This window comes from Mercenaria mercenaria, chromosome 13 (assembly GCF_021730395.1).
Source record: "Mercenaria mercenaria strain notata chromosome 13, MADL_Memer_1, whole genome shotgun sequence".
Classification (NCBI taxonomy): domain Eukaryota; kingdom Metazoa; phylum Mollusca; class Bivalvia; order Venerida; family Veneridae; genus Mercenaria; species Mercenaria mercenaria.
Genome location: NC_069373.1, coordinates 40,692,099 through 40,708,745, shown reverse-complemented (window position 1 = coordinate 40,708,745; position 16,647 = coordinate 40,692,099). Strand labels below are relative to the sequence as shown.

The 16,647-nt window shown below is 35.5% G+C and overlaps 1 protein-coding gene across 1 annotated transcript; it reads left to right on the top strand.

The window, feature by feature from the left end:
- Positions 1-4,192: 4,192 nt before the first annotated feature.
- LOC123529811 (short-chain collagen C4-like) lies at positions 4,193-11,382 on the top strand. The gene is made up of 2 exons (XM_045310342.2): positions 4,193-4,398; positions 5,726-11,382. The coding sequence occupies exons 1-2, from the start codon at positions 4,242-4,244 to the stop codon at positions 6,304-6,306; spliced, it is 738 nt and encodes a 245-aa protein (XP_045166277.1). The 5' UTR covers positions 4,193-4,241; the 3' UTR covers positions 6,307-11,382.
- Positions 11,383-16,647: the final 5,265 nt, after the last annotated feature.

The following is a 16,647-nucleotide window of genomic DNA, read 5'->3' as shown; positions in this document are numbered from 1 at the left end:
CTTAAATTGAGGACGTCATTTGTAGAAATTCAAATGTAGTGTTTCAGATATCAGGTTCAAACATAGCAATATCGCAGTCGATACAAATGAAAAAAGTTCATGTTCAGATTTTGTTTGAGAGAAGTTAAATTTTATTTCTTTAAACTTGAACGTAACTCATTGTGGCATCGTTATAAACATCAAATATAGCTAATGCTATACGAGGGGGTATTCGAAAAAGTTTGAAACTGATGTAAAGCTGATTTACGGCAGTTTATACATATCCTTCAAAATATGTTTCCTTAACAGAAATCCGTTTTTCCCTCCGAGATATCCATGACCTGAAAGTCGCAAAGTAGTCTACCCTTGGTATACTCTCAGCTGACACTGATACACGACAATGCCAAGTGCGTTTTTATTTTTGGTGTGTAGCGACACTAAGCAAGCATCTTAATCAGTACAGGAAAGAGAAAGAAGTCATAAGGACACAGGTCTGATAAGTATAAAGACTCACTTGTTGGTCATGCAGAAACTGCTACCCAGTATTACAAATGACAAGATAGATAACTCTTAAACCAGTTCGCAGGCGATGTTCTCAAGGATTCAATAACCAAAAAGCTTTCCCTATAAAAATCAGTAGCGTATCTGCTATGTGCAATGGGTATTTGCAATATAACACATTTGGAACTGAAGAAAATAAAGAAAATCGTGTGTAGAATTTAGTTCAATTTGATATTATTGAACTTTCTTGTCATTTTGTTAGCAACTATTTATTATTTAACCGTGTTTGAGGTTCAAAATAATAGATCTATGTTTAATCACAGGTCATATAGTTTTTAAGCCACACTTTCAAACGGCATTTGCAATATTAAACTCTTCGGGCATATGCTCGTTAAACAGAAAATGGGGAACCCACCATGAACATTCCTTTGATAATTGGAAATATTTTGTAAGGATTTCGTGAACTCTTTAACCATTAAATTCCCACTGGTGCAACTATCTGAGAAACTAAAGTTCAAGTTTTTGCTTATTAAATACGTTTACCAGCCTACGCAGTGGCTTTAAAAGTAGTATCACAATGAACATTTTAACTTCTTGCAGACTCCGTTTACTTGGTAAGTACAAAATACTGCGCGTTTTTATGTAAACCTAATTTTCTTTCACGCAGAAATTCATCCTAACAAAGGCAGTGTCAGAGTATACGACTATGTTGTGTTCAAACGGTTATGTCTTTGCGATAGCAAAACCAACTGTTTTGTGATTTTAGTTTTACATGGCTATTGAAACGGTCTACATGCTCACGAAAACCTGTAATAATTTCAACGGAATCACGTAAGTCTCAAATTCTTTTTGTATTCGCACCTGCAATAAATACACTACAGACAGTCTTTATATTATAATTAAACGTAAGTAGTTTCCATGGCATCAACATATTCCACATCTCTGTAATCACCACTAGAGTCAGTGTCGCCACTGTCGTCATCGCCATTTCGCCATTCATTATTCACGCCGATATGCTTGTATCGCCAAATATCACGGTGACACCGGTGATGTTCGAATTATAAACGCAATATCCGATATTACAGATAGTTACATTTTTATTTTCGTTGGTTTTCGATGTAATGTTACTCCCGATTGTGATGTAATTGAATTCATCCCCCAATGAGTCAGTGTATTCATGGCATTGTGACGCAGCTGTGTATTCTACAAAACATTGAATGTCATGGTTTAACTAGATGTAAATGGACTTTGTAATACTATTTGATTTTGTATTATTTTTAATTTTTGTAATAACGATTAAATGAAAGAATAAAAATGAAATGAAATGAAGTGACATGTATGTGTCATATATTTTCTCTGCTCTACCATGAAATTTTCAGAGTTACATATTTTAAGGCTTTTCTCACACTTGTACCAATGCGTTTTGCAAAAGTCTTAGTGTTTTCAGACATTAGCTGAATAACGACAATAAAATCACTTTACATAACAAGTTTTAGTACAAATAATGTTAGATTAAAAGACAGATATTGCCAGACATGTCCACTTAAAATGTTACTCCATTTTGGGCCTTATGAATTATATATATTAAATTTCAAAGAAAATTGACCTTGACGTAGTTTTATATATGCACACTGTATATTATGGAGGATAAACATTCCTTTTTTAAATATATGTTAATACAAATATAACGTAAGTTATAACGTAGGGAATCTGATCATCATTTACATGTCGACTGATAGTGAACCCCAAATTTAAGGCCTCTAAGTCTTAAATTTCACTTACATTACATTTTATCCTTAGATTATTTTAGGGGCCTCCGTGGCCGAGTGGTTAAGGTCGCTGACTTCAAATCACTTGCCCCTCATCGATGTGGGTTCGAGCCTCACTCGGGGCGTTGAATTCTTCATGTGAGGAAGCCATCCAGCTGGCTTACGGAAGGTCGGTGGTTCTACCCAGGTGCCCGCTCGTGATGAAATAATGCACGGAGGGGCACCTGGGGTCTTCCTCCACCATCAAAGCTGGAACGTCGCCATATGACCTATAATTGTGTCGGTGCGACGTTAAACCCAACAAAATAAAATAAATAAATAGATTATTTTATGTAATTGGATTTTCCAACTCCATTTATTTATGTCAGATCTTACGTTTAACTGTAATATAATCATCATTTAAACATCACTTTACTTTAATTACTAGTTTGTATCACACGCCCCCTTTCAGGGCCTCTTGCAAACATAAATCGGGATACTTCAGCCTGGTATCCACCCTGACTGATTTCCATTTACCCTAACACACATTTGATGTATGATACCATATTGCACTAAAAGTGCCTACGGATTTTATCTACATGTCTATTTATGAGGAAGTCTTTCGGAAGCTTGGTGCGCTGTAACCTGTTTAAAGTCCAGAGTGGTGATTTGCTCAGTTTCAAGACAGTGCTCAACTGTGTCATTTTTTGTTTGTTTAATATACGTTGTCAAATGATGTTACTTTATTATTGTTTTTTGTGCGTGCGTGTGTGCCCTCATGTTTACATCAGTACATATACTGTTTTACAGCTGCTTTTTTGAGCTTGATTAGTGTCTGTGTTTTGGCATATGATACTAGCACTTGTCTGAAATAATATGTAACAGAGGCATTGTGGTCCCCGCTAGAACCTATGACTGATAATCCTCGGGCAAATGTAAATAGTGATCATAAGGATCGTAATGAAATAGTAACAGTTGAAATATAACTTTATTATCCAACCTTGACTTGTAACAGTAGATGCAGCTCTTTATCTCTATCAAAGTGATATTTAGATATTAAACTGGAAACAATACCAGTTAGAGCTAGCAGTTGTTTCGGAAAACTGCTAAATCGTTAATTTTCAGAACTTTTTCTGAACATTAATTATACTACAACTTATGAATGTTGTTGAGGTATATGAGAATCTTCTCGGCTTTTATAGTTATATTTGGAGAAAAAAATGTATGTATGCTTAAATATATTTGATAGTAAAAAAGATAAAACGTGCACGGAAAACATAAACTGTTGTTCTTTTCGTTGCGTTAGTTGAAGCTCTTTATCTACGATCCACATCTAAGTTATGATTGACAATAAAGTAAAATGTATTTTCTTCCTTCTGTAGGTACCTACAATATTTGAATTTAGTTTGTTTGAAGACTAAGAGATCATATCAAGCGGGGAGGAAGAAGGGCGAACAATATGTTAACAAAAAACTGATGAAATGATACCATTGTAAGTTTAAAGCAACCTATGTCATTTTAGAAGCTTATTTTTTACTCTGATTCCTGTAATTGTAAGAATATTTGATTATTTGAGCAGCTTTATTGCGAATCAAGGCAAAAACCCAAAATGAATATCACGTTTCCAGAAAGAATCCCTCCTGAAACAAACTTCTCCATTAGTGTTTTCCTGGTTGTGTACATAACAAATGTGTACATAACATAAACAGACAAAATAAAACAAAACAACGGACACATATTGTAACACAGTGCCGCCGCCTTGGAGAGGTCAGTGACAAAAACACCATTTGGGAGCTTAAATCGGACTGAACCATGTTTCTACGAAGAATTTGACTGCATCTTTCAATCGGCCGTTTTCTCTGTCTGTTTCACTTACAAGAAAACCTCAATATCCGAGACGAGGCCTTTAATGTTAAACCACAAATTATTCCTTTTCCCCCCGATAGCCATCCAATGTTTCATATTTTGAACGAAAGCCGGTGACAAATCTGCCTGAAAATTCTAAACGTAAACATGCCAATAATAAGACTGATGTTAGTATTTTTGGTGTTTAAAAGTGTGCTTTCAGGTGTATATGGAAATAATAGCAACTCTGAAAATGATTCCAAAGTTCTTCAAATGCTGATTGATTGTGGAGGGAGTGTTACATCCCTAAGAAATGAGCTTCAAGGTATGTAACCTTTATTGCTAATGTTTTCTTTGATATTTTAAATATCTAGTCAAGGTAAAATCAGTTTTAAGGACCAAAATATTCAATTTAAGTTTAAACATCTATCAATTGTAAAATTGGTACTCTTTCTGATTTATCGTAGGTAATAGGGCCCAAAGTCCCAAATAAAGCTAATGCTGCAGTCTCCTTACGCAGTGGCCTTCCCTTACAGTAAATATATTTTTACCAACAAAAACAATTTTATCAGGATTTGTTTCAAACCGTTTTGTTATCATTTGTTATAAAATTTTGGTTATATCAATTACTGTTGAATTTTACCTGGCGATGTAATACTAAAGTAGAAAAGTGGAAGCTCCACAGGTCGCTCAACACGACAAAATTGAAGATGTTGCAGGCTCCCTTTGATTGAGCCTGTTCATGGATGTACGGTAGTGGAAATGTATGCTACCGTCCACGCTCTCAAGCCCCGGGTTAGCCCGCCCGCTTAGCTCAATAGGTAAGAGCGTTGGTCTACGGATCTCGGGGTCGCGAGTTCGATCCTCGGGCGGGGCGTATGTTCTCCGTGACTATTTGATAAACGACATTGTGTCTGAAATCATTAGTCCTCCACCTCTGATTTATGTGGGGAAGTTGGCAGTTACTTGCGGAGAACAGGTTTGTACTGGTACAGAATCCAGGAATACTGGTTAGGTTAACTGCCCGCCGTTACATGACTGAAATACTGTTGAAAAACGGCGTTAAACCCAAAACAAACAAAACAAACAAACAAGCCCCGGGTTAGCAGAATGTCGGTGATTAAATGAAAAATAAAAAATAAAATAAAATTGCATGTCCACGAAATCACATGACCGTTTTCATTACCATTGTTACGTGGTATTTGCAGTGATTATTGTAGCGCTTGGGGATGATATATATGCCGGTAGTCTAAACAATACTTATGTCAAGAGTAGCTACTGGCATGTGTAATACTTACCACCCCAGCACCCAGGTAATCCGTTACTATTGGAAAAATTAATAATGTAAGTATTCACCAAGTACAGAACAGTAGCCTGTACATGATTTGCAACCGGGAACGGTACCCGAATAACAAGTGGTGTAGTCCAAACTGCTAATCACTCTGTTGCATTCTACATGGAATGTGAAAACAAAGATTGACTGGACTATTTTAAACCTGAACAAAATGAAATGGTTACACATTCAGCCGAAAACAAATTGATACTCCTTTCTGTTACAGCGACCAAATATTGTATTATAAGTATGTAAAAATACTGTGACTAAAACCATATTCTTTGACTGAAATTGACATTAGATTTTGTTTATACTGCAGACATGAAAGATAAGTTAGAAAGACTGCGTTCAGAGGCAGCAACGGACACCTACATTAGATGGGGAAGATCTTCTTGTCCAAGCGGAGCAACAACCGTTTATGACGGATTTGCTGCAGGGTCATATTATACCCATAGTGGAGCAGCTGCTAATCATATTTGTTTGTCAAAAAAGCCAAAATTCAATTATCACTATTCAAACCCTTATAAAAGCAGTTATATATACGGAGCTGAGTACCAAACTTACGAAAGTATTTGGAACAATCTCCATAACCACGACGTTCCATGTGCCGTATGTCACATTCCGCGTAGCAGTGTCATCATGATTCCAGGAACAGACGACTGTCCTGAAAATTTTAAAGAAGAGTACAGAGGTTATCTTATGTCTGGACATCATAGTCACACTGCAGCAACAGAATTTGTCTGTGTGGATGGTCATCCTGTAACAGCCCCATATTCGAGCAAAACTGATAAAGATGGGACGATGTTTTATTTTGTTCGAGCTAAGTGCGGCTCATTAAAATGTCTGCCATATGAAGAGGGGAAGCAGATCACATGTGCCGTGTGTTCTTATTCTCCTTAGAATCAAGTACGATATAGCAAACTTTCGAAAATGGTAATGTGTCCTCTTTGTGAGTTATTTCTGTATTACAACATTATCTATACATTAGGTTTGATAAACCGCAAGTGACGTCGTAACGTCGTTTATCCAGAAAACGTAGAATGAAATCTAGACTCTGTATACGGAAATAAAAATCGTTTTAATGAATAAATGACAACCAGTGAGTAAATTTATTTAAACGGCAGCGTTGTTCTTTTTGTAAAGATAAAATGTGATACCAAAAGGTCTGACATGTTAGAAATCCAATTCTAATACGCTTATTTCTACGCTAAAATGACGTCAATTTTTTGTTGCGACCAAGAAAGAGCGCTTCTGTGCTTTATCTATTGGTTTAAAGGGAATTCCTATAGTTTTTATGCGCATCTTTCTGCGCAGCCGACAGTATGTATGGAAAATTGAAGTGAAGTCAATATTTATTGAAACATGTGACAGACAATCTTAGATATGGGGAATCTTGAATAAAATAACATTTTTTTAAGTTTTATCAGTAATTAAATGTTGATATTGGTTTATATTGTATTGACATGTATCATGCCTGACTTGTATCATGCAACTTGCCATTTGTGGCTGTGTTTTGACAGCGCATTTTAGTACAAAGACAATATTGTTCATATAATGTTAGACAATTAACTTTGTATTGTTAAAACAATATCTCCTTTCAGATTGTTTAGTATTCAATTATATAAAGAATTAAGAATTTTTTTAACTGTTTTAACTTCTAGCAGATATACATGTAATCAATTTGGTCAGGTTCGTGCCATTTTTCGTCCGAACAGGTGTTGTATTCAAACGGTATTAACATACATTTTTGACCATTTTTATGTTCACAATCCAATTATCTATACACAAGAAAAACAGAAAAAAAATCTATGAAACTGTTTTTTCTTCACTATGGGTATTTTTCATTGAAAAAAGTTCACAAAAGCGAATATGAAACAAGATTTTTTTTTCATTTTTACCCATTATTGTAATGATGTAGTATTACAAATATGACTATGTTATCAAATAAGTATATAATAAAATCTGTTAAAAGAAATAACCTAATTGTGCTGTCTTGATGCATATTTTGAATGGTATTTATAAAAAAAGCAGAAAAATATGAAAATGTTGAAAAATCGCTGGCAGTTTCAGCAACAGTGGGTGTGTTCAAAACATTTTTTCACAAAAACAAGCCCGGTGACCCATTGTTTTTATTTGTTCATTGTTTTCAGCACAAATTTTCCTATCATATATTATTTATTTTATTCAAGTCTCATCGGCATACATAAATAAAATCAAAGTACGTATTTGTATTACATATAATATCTTAAAACATATTTAATGCTGCCACTCAATACTGAGTTACTTGAGACTATATATCATGATATAAATTATATCAGAGATTATATCATATAAAACAAACTCCACATTATATTCACATTATATATGTGAATTTGAAAAAAAATTTATGAAAGGAAAACAACTATAGGAATTCTCTTTAAATTAAGGGCATATTAGAATCGAAATAATGTATAGCAAAATCTTGTTTTACCTAAATTAATACACGCAAAATCGGTTATACGTCGCCAGAATTCTCTCGGGCTAGGCCCTCGTGAATTTCTACAGCGGACTTATAACCTCTTTCCGTGTATTAATAACAATTAAAATTAGCGTGTAATGTGCGGATCTCTTTAATCACGGGCAAATGACTAAAAAACAAACGCATGGACCTACACAGTTTATTTCAACATATTATAGACTATATGTTTATCTACAACGCAAAAAAGTCGAACACGCTTTTGTAAGCATATTCTTAAGTTTAAAAAAAAACAGTGTGTATGTGTGTGTGCGTGTGCGTGTGCGTGTGCGTGCGTGCGTGTCTGCCTGCCTGTCCGCGTGTTTGCGTGCGTGCGGGATTCAATACTTTTTCAACATTTTTTTCAGTCATAAAACTACAGTGTCTGCTTGCAGCAGTGAGCATAATGCCCAAGTTTATAGTGCTGCCTCACTGGAATATCACTTATTTAACAGCAAATTTATGTGATATCTTGACGTCAGAATACGCACGTGTAGCCTTTCTTTCCCTAGGAAAAGATAAAGTGATCATTGCAGAACTGAAAAACTTGTCGTTTTTGCTATATAGGCAAGAACCATTCTTACTAGATTTTGCAAAAATACTTTTTAGTTAGAAAATTGTTATAATTACAAAATATAAGGATTTTAAGCTATTCGTTCTTGTCAAAATGGTGTGCTATTTTCAAACAAGCAAAGAGATTTTAAGTGATACAACGTTCTGTCAATACGAACTGTCTTTCTAATGAAGTTTGTGCACACTTATTTCAGTATTAGATTTGGAAAGGGCGTCTATTGTTGAATCTTCAAAATATAATTATTTATTATATACTCTTACGTAAATATTTGGCTGGCAGTCATGTAATTGCTTTATGAAGTTATTACTGATAGATCATATCATTTAAATAATACGTCACAAGATAATGAATTAAAGTCGGCGGTAAAGAGATATATCTGAAACAATCAGTACTTTTATCATACTTCCGAAATAGATGCTTAAAAAAAAGAAAAAACAGTGACTATTTATTTAAAACAAATACTACAATGTATTGTTCAAAAATAGAAACTTAGTGAAAGGTTGATTATTATTACAGTATGATTACGCAAAAGTTGGGACTATTTAAGTCTGTATTCATTCAGTAAGAATACATACTGATTCGATTAGTGGAGAAGCTTTTAAAAGAAATATAGTTTATCTCTTTCTTTTGTCTACATACTTATTCCCCAAATAAACCAACAACTGTTCGACAATCAAAATGTAAGTGTTATATCAACGTAAATTATATTTGTATAAAAATATTTTGATAGCTATTACCAGTCAGCTTTAATCTGTTAGGCAACATCTTGACATTCAATGTTTTTAGGGTTTTACCAGTGAACGCCTAGTTTTGACAAAAGGACACATGTATATTCTTTCAAGCAAAGTTATCATGGTCATCGACAGACGTTTCTTCCTGATCAGTATCTAAGCTATATTGTCATAAAAGATGTACTGTTCACCATCAAGTAAACATGTTTTAAGGACATAATGTTATACTTACCAAAACAGAAGCATATATGTAGTATATAACACACTATGTCAAAACGTAAAGTTGTCCTATATATAAGCATTGTTAAAACCATTACGTGATAAGTATACTCTTTCTTAATTATTATGTATAGTCGTTCTTGTACAATGTGTTATTAGGTGCATTATGTGTTGTATTACGTGTTACTTTCTTCAAATATATATCCCAAAAGATGGCCATGCAAATTTATGCAAATTTATCTCATACAATAAGTATAGCCGACAACCAGGGAAATGTCAAAAACTAATAGACAATAATCCCCTCCCTCTGCCCTCACAGTAAATTGTCTACACGATAATAATTATTTTCTGAAAGCGCTTTGTCTGTGGAGCAAATTTGTGTCTGGAGGTTGGGTATTTTGACTATAACAGCCGTTTTTCTATGTTGCCACACATATACAATATAATTTCTTTAAAGCAGTTGTTCAGTTGTAGTTTGAAAGGTAGTTTAGTTCTTGAACACCCTTTGCACAAGAAGATTTTTGCAAAGTGTGCCCGTTGTGTGCAAATTTTTCTTAATAGAAATTTAAATAAAATATTTTTTTTTAAATTTGGCAAAATCAATATTTGTATTTTATAAATTGATTACTTTGTAAATGGTATTTTATAAAAATGTAGTTTATACATTTTTAATGAAGAAATAAGTAACATATATTTGACTACATTTTTTTCTATTGGAACAATACATTTAGAAAACAGAAATATTAGAATTGAATAATTATCAGGCACTGGGAAAAAATGAAATAAATGTACATGTTTGTCAAGCCGTGTGTGTTCTCTTTTAAATACATTAGCATTATATTTTGGAAAAAATCATATATGAAGAAATTAGAATACTTGTATTAATATGTTAATGATGGTTTAACTGTAAAGTATGAAAAGAAGAAAAACTCATTTTTTGCCAACTTAGAAACATTTTGAAACATGCGTTATGAAATTTCAGTTAAGTTGGTCTGCAGTTCGCAGTTCGCGTTTCCAATTGCGAACTGCAAACTGGTCTGTAGTTCGCGATTCGATATGCAAACTGCAAAATGTTCTGCAGTTTACGATTCAAATTTCAAAGTGCAGTCTGCTCAGCATTGTCCTGCGCATTGCAGACAAGAATGCATTTCACAGTTGGTCTGCAGTTCGCAGTTCGCTTTTCCAGTCACTACTGAATGCACATGCCATTGAAAGGGTCATGAAATTGGCCTTAAGTTTTTCAAACCTTTTTTAAAAGAGTTTTAACAGGTCACCATTAAAATTCACCCATCACTTCTTACTATTTAATGGGATTTTCATGACATAGTTTTAATGCCATATATTAAAAAGCCATGAAATAAGTACATTAAAACCCTGGTAAAATATACCTTGTTAAAATGACTTTGATAGCCATGAAAAGCTGCTTAAAATAAACCATTAAAATAAGTTAACTGGCTCCTTAAAACTCCATCAAAAATTTTAATTGGCGTGAGATTAATGTGCCATTAAAAACTACCCCTTAATTCCACATTAATTAGTAAATTCTAATGGGGCCATTAATTATTTTAATATTCTGTTAATGGCCGTTAATTATTAAAAAATGATTTATGGTCTCATTAAATATGTCAGATTCAATTTTAATGAGTTCGTAATATTTTAATGGTAAATCAAATTAAGGGCCATGAAAATTTGCCATCAGAATTAGACATCTTAAGATAATCAACTTCAAATTGATATTTGCCGTATTGATTTAAACTACGTAGTACTACACATGTAATAGTATCTATACATATGTACTGTTTTGTAAAATGCTAGAAGAATATTTGATTCTTCTTTTTTCTCTCATTATTTTGCAATGTAAACACATGTAACAGCCTCGTACAAACATTTGTCATATTGTATCCTCATTCTGTCATATCTTCATATGAAATGAGAAAATAAATGGATATTGTATTGTTTTGAGTTGTACTGAGAAGTGTTTACAAGTACCGGTTTAATAGATCAAGTGACCATGTGGTTATTTTTAACTATTTAACATTTTTATACTGACAAACATTCTGACCAAGTTTTTATTGGTACAGACATTAGGCGTCAGGTGTATTTAAAAAGCAACTGTTGATGACAATGTCAGCGCACAATGGGCGATCACAATTTAGCTCTCCTTCAGTACTTTGTGCTCAGGTGCATGCACTTAAACAGCTAAAAGCAAGTAGCTAATAGCAAGGATTGCATTACAAGTAGCTCCCCCAATCAAGCGTATCTAGGTACTCTTTGATTGATTGAAACGAAGAACCGATTGATCTGCCCATGCCCAAAATGAATTTAAGTCAGACTGTAAATCTTCACAATCATGTGTACTGTTCACTTCTCTATAAACCTTAGTTTCTACTCAAGGATTGGAAAATTTGAAAATCTAAACTGGTCTAAACACATTTTACAATGTTAATTCCTTACCCCACCCACTTTCTTATACAAATGTTGATTATTTGGACAGGAAAAACAAAAAACAGAAAAAGTGGCATGCATCAATACGTATTTACCCTTACCAAAATAATGTAGATTGATGTTATCAAATAAATTAATATGTTTTCATCCGACTTTCATTGAAATAAATCCGATTTTTTGTAGGAACACAGTTTGGCAAACATTTGAAAAAAATGGCGTAACTGCATCAAGGGGAAATAACTTTAATGCAACTAAATATAACATCATGATATATTATAGACGATGTGTGCGTAGTATGTATCTATTGTGATTAAAGTCCATTTTAGAACAATATGGGACTGGAATTATAAGCTTTTAATGGGACGAGTGCAAGCCAAAAACCAAAAAAAAAAAAAATAATTTTTGTGCTTCTGAAAATATACGAATCACATTTTACAGAATGTAGGATTTAATGGGCATCACATTGCTGTTAAGGGTCATTAAGTTTACTCTTAAATGAAATCGTACAGAACCCTAACATTTAATGGGCATTTAATCAAATTTAAGGGCCATGAATAATCCTGTTAAATTCAAAATAAACAGAATTTCACTATTTTTTTCAAAGCCATTAACTTTTTTAGCTACCAAACTAAATTTTTAATGGCATGATTCATGGTCAAAAATGGGTGTTTTAATGGTATTTTAACATGTAACCCATTAATATTGTGAAACCTGTTAAATAAAGTGGTGCAAGAATTAATGGGGTTAATTAACGGATTTTCCTATTTTAATGGATATTTTACAGGGTTTTAAACCATGATTAATGGTATGTGCATCCAGTAGTGAATTGCGAACTGCAAACTGGTCTGCACTTCGCGATTCGAATTGCAAACTGCAAACTGGTCTGCACATTTCACATTTCAAAATGCAGTCTGATAAACACTGTCCTGCGCATTGCGGACAAGAATGCATTTCACAGTTGGTCTGCAGTTCGCAGTTCGCGTTTCCAATTGCGAACTGCAAACTGGTCTGCACTTCGCGATTCGAATTGCAAACTGCAAACTGGTGTGCAGTTTAGAATTCAAATTTCAAAGTGCAGTCTGATCAGCACTGCCCTGCGAATTGTACTAAGACAAGAATGCATTTCACAGTTGGTCTGCAGTTTGCAGTTCCCAGTTCACGTTTCCAAATGCGAATTGCAAACTGGTCTGCAGTTCACAGTTCGCAATTCATAGTTCATAATTATTCGAATTGCGAACTGCAAAGTGGTCTGCAGTTCGCTATTCGCAGTTCACGATTTGAATAACGAACTGCATGCAAAACAGTTTACAATTCAAATGAAAGTATATTAGAACGTTACTTTTATAAATCAGTAATTTATAAATGGATACTAAAGAGAGGTAATGAACCTGCAATTTCCACTTATTGCACACTGTCAACCAGTCTGCAGTTTACAGATTATAATTCAGATGACGAACTGGAAACTGGTCTGCAGTCTACGATTCAAAATTAAAGGAACGTTACTCTTGTAATTTATTACTAAGTTTGCGGTTGCCAAATAAAGGTTATGGGTGTGCACATCCCCCTCCCACCCCATTTCGCAATTTGCAGTTCACGATTCCAATTTCAAACTGCAGTCTGATCAACGTGCCCTGTGAACTGTCCATAGTTTTGGAATCGAATTGCAAACTGATACGTAGTTCACGATTCCAAAAAGTGCAAACTGTAGCCAAAAATGCATTTCACAATTCGAAGCCCATAGATTTGGAATCGAATTGCAAACTAAAATCTAGTCTGCATTTCGCGATTCTAATGGCAAACTGCAAACTGGTCTGCAGTTCACGGCTGAAATTTCAAAGTGCAGTCTGATCATTACTGCCCTTCGAACTGCGGACTAGAATGCAATTCACAATTTGAAGCTTAGGTTCGGAATCGAAGTACAAACTGCAGACCAGACTGCAGTTCGCGATTCGAACGGCGAACTGCAATCTGCTGTTCACGGTTCAAATTTATAAGTTCAGTCTGATCAGCACTGTCACGCAATTTGCAGACAAGAATGCATTTAACAATTCGAGGGTCATAGCTTTTGAATCGAATTGTAAATGGCAGACTAGTCTATAGTTCGCATCTCACGATTCAAATGACGAACTGCAAACTGGTCTGTCATTCGCAGTTCGAATTGCAGACTGCATCTTGTCTGCAAACCACTATTCAAATTTCAAATTGCAGTCTCACAAGCACTGCCCAGCGAACCCAGCGAACAACGCAGCGAACTGCAAAATAGAATACATTTCACAATTCGATGGTCATGGCAAAGTGCAAAGTGCAGACTGGTTTGCAGTTCGCAATTCGAATCTGAAAATAAGAACTGCAGACTAGCTGGCAGTTTGCAATTCTAATTGAGGGAGAGTAAGTGCAGACATTAACCTCTATTTAACAACAACTTACTATGTAAGGTATGAACTTTGACCCCTAAGTGTCACCTTGACCTTGCACTTGCCATCCAGAACATGCACTCTGCGCATCGTCTTGATGTGGTGAACATTTGTGTCAAGTTTCTTTGAATTCCTTCAAGGGGTCCAAGAGTTACAGAGCGATGATTTTTTACCCCTATGTGTGACATTGACCTTGAAACGAGACACCCAGAACATGCACTCTGCACGTAGTCTTTTGATGTGGTAAACATTTGTGCCAAGTTACTTTACAATCAATCAAGCACTTCAAGAGTTACAGAGCGGAAACGAAACAAACTCATATGGCTATTGATCCCTAAGTTTTACCTTGACCTTTAAGCAAGCCATCCAGAACATGCTCTCTGCACGTTACCCCGACGAAGTTAACAATTGTGTCAAACTTCTTTGAAATCCTTTAAGGGGTCCAAGATTTACAGAGCAGACACGAATTTGATAACAGACAGACGGACAGACGTTGTGTAACATGATACGTCCTTTCGGGCGTATAAAAAGTAAGGGTAACGTTCCAGTATGCTTTCATTCTCAATCGTGTCTAATAGAGATGAACTCCAGACCAGTGTGCAGTTCGCAATTCGAATCGTGAACTGCGAACCGCAGACTAGCCGGCAGTTTGCAATTCTAATGGAGAGGGAGGGAGTGCTGACCCATAACCTCTATTTAACAACTACTTAGTACTAAAATTAAAAAAGTAGCATTCATTGTACTTTCATTTTGAATCGTGAGCTGTAGACCAGCTTGCAGTTCGCAGTTCGAATCGTGAACTGCAAACCAGTCTGCAGTTTGTCATTCGATTCCAAGCCATGACCATCGAATTGTGAAATGCATTCTAGACTGAAATTCGAAGCGCAGTGCTGATTATACTGCGCTTTGAAATTTGAATCGCGAACTGCAGACCAGTTTACAGTTCGCAATTTGACTCGCGAAATGCAAACCGGTCTGCAGTTTGAAATTCGATTACAAAGCTTTGGGCTTCGAATTGTGAAATGCATTTTTGTCCACAGTTCGCAGGGCAGTGTTGATCAGACTGCACTTTGAAGTTTGAATCATAAACTGCAGACCAGTTTGCAGTTCGTAGTTCGAATCGCGAACTGCAGACCAGTTTGTAGTTCGCAATTCGAATTATGAATAACGAATTGCAGACCAGTTTGCAGTTCGCATTTGGAAACGTGAACAGAGAACTGAAGACCAACTGTGAAATGTATTCTTGTCTACAATTTACTTGGCAGTGCTGATCAGACTGCACTTTGAAATTTTAATTGTAAACTGCAGACCAGCTTGCAGTTTGCAATTCGAATAGCAAAATGCAGACCAGTTTACAGTTCGCAATTGGAAACGCGAACTGCGAACTGCAGACCAACTGTGAAATGCATTCTTGTTCGCAATGCGCAGGACAGTGCTGATCAGACTGCACTTTGAAATTTGAATCGTAAACTGCACACCAGTTTGCAGTTTGCAATTCGAATAGCGAACTGCAGATCAGTTTGCAGTTTGCAATTGGAAACGCGAAATGCGAACTGCAAACCAACTGTGAAAAGCATTCTTGTCCGCAATGCGCAGGACAGCGCTGATCAGACCGCACTTTGAAATTTGAATCGTAAACTGCACACCAGTTTGCAGTTTGCAATTCGAATAGCGAACTGCAGACCAGTTTGTAGTTCACAATTGGAAACGCGAAATGCGAACTGCAGACCAACTGTGAAATGCATTCTTGTCCGAATGCGCAGGACAGTGTTGATCAGACTGCACTTTGAAATTTGAATCGTAAACTGCAGACCAGTTTGCAGTTTGCAATTCGAATCGCGAAGTGCAGACCAGTTTGCAGTTTGCAATTGGAAACGCGAGCTGCGAAGTGCAGACCAGTTTGCAGTTCGCAACTGGAACGCGAACTGCAAACTGCAGACCAACTGTGAAATGCATTCTTGTCCGCAATGCGCAGGACACAGCTGATCAGACTGCACTTTGAAATTTGAATCGTAAACTGCAGACCAGTTTGCAGTTTGCAATTCGAATCGCGAGCTACAGACCAGTTTGCAACTTGTAATTCGAATCGCGAACTGCAGACCAGTTTGCAGTTCGCAATTCGAAACGCGAACTGCGAACTGCGAACTGCAGACCAACTTAACTGAAATCGTTATGAAACTAATATTACTATTTCATTTTCAATTAGTGTATCTATCAATTTAGTTGAAATACTAATTAGGCACACAATACCTCTGATTTGTTAAGTCTTGTATTAACAAAAAGTATCTGTGCAATAAAAAACAAGGATTAATATCCACCAGGGAAAACCATTTTCCCAAAACACAGCCTTCCCAAACGTTAATT